This window comes from Babylonia areolata, chromosome 8 (assembly GCF_041734735.1).
Source record: "Babylonia areolata isolate BAREFJ2019XMU chromosome 8, ASM4173473v1, whole genome shotgun sequence".
Lineage (NCBI taxonomy): Eukaryota > Metazoa > Mollusca > Gastropoda > Neogastropoda > Buccinidae > Babylonia > Babylonia areolata.
The window spans coordinates 19281747-19287746 of record NC_134883.1 but is presented as its reverse complement, the minus strand read 5'-3'; the positions used below and the strand labels follow the sequence as shown (position 1 = coordinate 19287746).

At 45.6% G+C, this 6000-nt stretch overlaps 1 protein-coding gene across 2 annotated transcripts in view; it reads right to left on the bottom strand.

Annotated features, from left to right (window-relative positions):
• The window catches only part of LOC143284621 (A disintegrin and metalloproteinase with thrombospondin motifs 9-like), a 119021-nt gene that overhangs the window by 56735 nt on the left and 56286 nt on the right, over positions 1 to 6000 (bottom strand). For both annotated transcript variants that reach the window (XM_076591477.1, XM_076591478.1), the window contains exon 5: positions 637 to 720. In XM_076591477.1, the coding sequence (XP_076447592.1) occupies positions 637 to 720 (84 nt within the window). The remainder of the gene's footprint in view (positions 1 to 636; positions 721 to 6000) is intronic.

The window sequence follows — 6000 nt, the reverse complement described above, 5'->3', positions numbered from 1 at the left end:
AAATTATTATTGTCATTATCGTTGATGTTATTGTTGGTATTGTCACAAGGACAGATTAGAAGACTATGCATTGCCTAAAATCTTTATCTTTGAAAAATAAAGTTTTTGAATCCTTGAATATCTCTCTCTCTCTCTCTCTCTCTCTCTCTCTCTCTCTCTCTCTCTCTCTCGTTTTTCAAGAACTTATCAATCTCAACACGTAATGATATACAGTAGATGGGAAGACAAACTTGTTCATTTTGTGGTGTTTCTTCAGTTAACTGCTGTTACATTGGAAAAGCACACAAACAAAAATTTATAATTAAAAAAACTAAATTAATGAATAAATGAAAGAATGGATGAATGCACGAAAAAAGGAAGGAAGGAAGAAAGGAAGGAAAGTTTCAGTTTCAAGGAGGTAGGTGTCAATACATGGAGCTGCTTCATGTACACAACACCGCATCTGCTGAGAGGAAAAGAGCAGATGAGCAGATGCCTGATAAATCCAACGCACTGATCAGGCCTTGGGAGCCTACACAAGGTAAAATTTCTATATCAAAAAAACGGTTAAAATATTATGTATAGGAAGGAATGAAGGCGGGAGTGGGGGGGGGGGGGGGGGCGGATAACAAAACATGTCTAAACTGCACAACCCACCTCCTCTGTCTCAAAGATGAGGAACTTGACGACGACGATGTTGATGAAGTTTTTGAGCGAGGGATCCCTATATATATTCCCCACCTGCACAAGCACAGCAATCGTCATCATCACAGCAATCATCATCATCATAGCAATCATCATCATCACAGCAATCATCATAATCACAGCAATCGTCATCACAGCAATCGTCATCAAAGCAATCGTCATCATCACAGCAATCGTCATCATCACTGCAATCGTCATCACAGTAATCGTCATCATCACAGCAATCGTCATCACAGCAATCATCATCATCACAGCAATCGTCATCATCACAGCAATCACAGAAACCATCATCATCACAGGAAACACCATCATCACAGAGTCTCTGTTGGTGTTGAGGTGCTGAGATTCTGTTGTTCTTTGTTGTATTTATCCATTCTTTTTCTGTCCAGAAAAGCGTACATTTCAAATGATTATCTATTACAGTGTAATACGTTCAGCCACACACGTAATACACATGTGCATCCTGTTCCGAGAGAACAAACACGGAAGCAAACATAACAGATGGACAGACAAAGGGAGAAGTAAGGAGAGAGGGAGAGACAGACAGAGGCAGCTAGCAGACAGACAGTGTCTAAGGAGGGTCGGGATGAGGGGTACAGGGTGCATGGTGCATGGTGCACGTCATGTGGGTAATCCTCTTATCTCACACACTGCTGTCTGCACTTAACTTCACCCTGATGGACAGCGGGCATAGGCTGGGAGTGAGAGTGGGGAGAGAGAGAAAAAAAGTAAAGGTGGAGAGAATGAGAGGGAAGAGCATGACAAGAGACATTGAGAAAGAGAGGGGGGAGAGAGGGAGGTGAGAGAGGGAGTGAGATGTGGGAGAGAGAGACGGGGAGAGAGACAGGGGATAGAGAGAGAGAGAGGGGAGAGAGGGAGAGGGAGAGAGGGGAAATGAGAGGGGAGAGAGGGTGAGTGTAAAAGAGTGAGAGGAGAGAGAATGCGAGACAGAGGGAGAGGGGAGAGAGAGAGGGCGGGAGAGATGTAGAGAGGGAGAGGGGAGGAAGAAAGTGAGAGGGCGGGAGAGAGGGAGAGGGGAGAGAGAGAGAGGGAGAAAGTGAGAGGGGAGAGAGAGAGGGCAGGAGAGAGGGAGAGGGGAGAGAGAGGGGATATGGGAGAAAGTGAGAGAGGGAAAGAGAGAGGGGGAGAGGGAAGAAGTGAAAGAGTGAGAGGGAGAGAGAGAGAGGGAGAGCGAGGGAGAGGGAGAGGGAGAGATTCAAGATTCAAGATTCAAAAACTTTATTACTCAAGGATAAAGATTTTAGGCATTGCCTAGTCTTCCAATCTGTCCTTGTGACAACAAAAACAGTAACGATAAGACACAACAATAATAACAATAGTAAATACTACCACTACCACTACCACTACTACTACTACTACTACTACTACTACTACTACTAATTATAATACTAATCAACGGACCATCATCATCACAAAAAATATAATGAAGGGAACACTGTCACACACTCACACCCACCCAATCACACACATATGCACACACTCATCCCCAAACACACACACCCTTATGCATATACATATTTGCACATATACCCACATGCATGCATATGTCTACATGTACATACAGATATGTATGCATACGTATACATAAACATAATTAGGTATCAAATCATATTGTAGTACATTACAAATCATATTGTAGTACAATAGCAAATATTGAACAAACAAAAAAAGGAAAAAAAATCAAAAAGTAAAGGGATTATTAAGACTGTCAAATTAATCACCACACAGAATACAGGAAAGAGGCACGACTGAAATGAAAATATATAAACATAGCAGAAAAATATAGTTATATCACTGTACATATACAACAGTGATGAGAAACCTGACGCTGATGTGGCAGGCAATAACATCCAATCAATAGCTTGCATGTAATACATAAAAAACACAAAAGGTTGAAAATAAGATGAGAGAGGGAGAGAGAGAGGGGGGAGAGGGAGGAAGTGACAGAGGGAGAGAGAGGGAGAGGGAGAAAGAGTGAGAGGGGAGATAGCGACAGACAGACATATATAGACACAGAGAAAGAGAGGTGTGGTGGGGGTGGTAAGAAAGAGGAAAGGAGAGAGAGACACAGAACAGACAGAGAGAAAGAGAGAGAGAGAGAAAGCCAGACACAGAGACAGACAGACAGACAAACAGGTAAAAGAGAATGGGCAACAGGTGACAGACAGCAGAAACAATGACCAATATAATGACACTTAAAACAGTGAGTGTCCTGGACAGACAGCAGAAACAATGACCAATATAATGACACTTAAAACAGTGAGTGTCCTGAACAGACAGCAGAAGAAATGACCAATATCATGGCACTTAAAACAGTGAGTGTCCCGGAGAGACAGGATGGACGTGCACTGTGAACACTGACCACGTCAGTCACACCGTTACGTCACTAACATGCGATGCTCTCCTAGTGGTGTAATAATAATAATAATAATAATAATGGTGTTTATATTGCGCTGAATCTTGTGCAGAGACAAATCAAAGCGCTTTCGCACCAGTCATTCACCACGACACTTCCCCCGCCGCGTCACACACACGCGCACGCATACACGCACGCAAGCGCATTAGTGCATACACGCACGCACGCACACACTGGACACGCATATTTGCGCTCTCTCTCTCTCTCTCTCTCTAGAGCTCTCTCCCTCTCTGTTCAAATTTATACATGCTGGAAGCTCCACCCCTCGAGCCACAGACAGACACATACACATATATAAAGGTATATCTGAGTGGTAAAGACCCCGTAACAAAACGGCGGGCATGAGGACGGTGCCGCCATTGACCTGCATTCAGAACCTTCACCACTGACAGGGAGCAGCCACAGAGCTCAGAAACAACACCCACTCCACGTTCCCTGTGAAGCCATGGAACAGCCAACACCCACTCCACGTTCCCTGTGAAGCCATGGAACAGCCACAAAGCTCAGAAACAACACCAACTCCACGTTCCCCGTGAAGCCATGGAACAGCCAACACCCACTCCACGTTCCCCGTGAAGCCATGGAACACCCACAGAGCTCAGAAACAACAACACCCACTCCACGTTCCCGTGAAGCCATGAGGCAGCACTAAGTGTCCTTGACAAGCAGGGAAAACAGCAGGTAATGCCCCCCATAACTACTGACCCCATCTCCACCAATCAACGTCGGCGGTGGTCCCGGAAGGCACGTGCATCCTCTCACGCTCCGCTGGCCGTGACGTCACAACCATGCGGCCTGGCCGGGCCGTGACCTTGCGCAGGCTCTGACGTCACAGGTCTGGCAATGGCTTCACCTTGGCAAACCTATGTCCACTTATCTTGTTTGTGGCCCGTCAAATCCGTCCACGTCAGGTTCCTACTTTTCCAAGTACTGGCCAAAAGCGCTCTACTGCATCACATCATGATATAAAATAATTACATTATGCACAGACACATCCGGAACTTTGGTTATATTTATCTGCTGGCCTGCATCTCCGTTAAACCAGTCTGTGCAGTGACCAGAGAATGCAAGGACATATTAAGAAAAAGAAGGAAATTCAAGGCAAGAGCACAAAGACCAACTGATTGATGGTAACGCTGCTATTGAAACACCTTGAATCAACCAGAACGCCCAAAGAGCCAGCAACGACTGACACCAACACACACAGCTGTGCAACGTGACGCCACAACGACTGACACCAACACACACACAGCTGTGCAACTTGACGCCACAACGACTGACACCAACACACACAGCTGTGCAACTTGATGCCACAACGACTGACACCAAAACACACAGCTGTGCAACTTGAAGCCACAACGACTGACACCAACACACACAGCTGTGCAACTTGACGCCACAACGACTGACACCAACACACACACAGCTGTGCAACTTGACGCCACAACGACTGACACCAAAACACACAGCTGTGCAACTTGACGCCACAACGACTGACAAAAACACACACAGCTGTGCAACTTGACGCCACAACTGACGACTGACACCAACACACACAGCTGTGCAACTTGATGCCACAACGACTGACACCAACACACACAGCTGTGCAACTTGACGCCACAACTGACGACTGACACCAACACACACAACTGTGCAAGTTGATGCCACAACGACTGACACCAACACACACAGCTGTGCAACTTGACGCCACAACGACTGACACCAACACACACAGCTGTGCAACTTGACGCCACAACGACTGACACCAACACACACAGCTGTGCAACTTGACGCCACAACGACTGACACCAACACACACAGCTGTGCAACTTGACGCCACATGATCCCGAGTCGACGATTTCAGCCAGTTGACATTAAAAAAAAAAATAAGTAAATAAAAAGTCCACTTAATAACTATGTTATTAAAAACGTCTTTGTATGAATGCATGAGGATAGAAATACTTCAAATCTGTTATCTCAAACCACTTCAGCAACAGAACAGAGCGGGGGTGGGGGTGGGGGTTGGGTGGGGGTGTGGGGGGGCATTGTGCATGTGTTTGTCTGTGTGGGGGGGGGGGGGGGGGGGGGGGGCAGGTGATGGGGGATATCATAATGGCGGAGTTACTTGCGTGCAATTCTTTTTCTTCACCACGTTCTACATATTGTGTCCTTGTAATGTGAAGTTTACATGAGAAAGATACAATGAGAAGAGAAATTAAGTACATTACATAATTCATGACTTTTTTTGTTTTGTTTTTATCGAAGTCTGTCTTTCATTAGATATTTTCTGAGTGTCTGATTTTGTTTGGTAGCACTGAGGAAAACGAGTGCAGGTCCTTGGCACAGGAACAGTGGAGACCCGAGAGAACACTGTGCTTCCTGTGATGACACAACTGAAAACCAGTACCCCTTTGTTGACACCATTCCTCGGTGTTCACCAGTGTTCATTCAGCAAAGTCCCTCAAGAGACATCCCATTCAAAGCGAGCACACTGAGGGAGGACATTTTCCACCTGTTGACACGGAGTTTTTCTTTACTTGAACGGAGGATACCGTTTCTATGGAAACCAGAATCTCTGATGTTATCAGCAACTGCACCTCAGTAATGCGACTGCATTTCATACTAGTATAAACATGGAAAATGAATAGGTGTGAAGGGGATATTAGAAATGGCATAAAAATGGCCGTCGATAAGCTTGTCATTCTGACGCGGCCTTAACTGACGGGGAAATACTGTGACGTATCCCAGTACTTTCTGATGTCAGTTGATTTATTTCTAGACCCCTGTGTGAGGCCGACAGACATGCATGGGTCGGTGCACAACCTCACCCCGACTCCTGATGTGTGCAGTTATCAAAATACGGGTGAACAAATCTCATA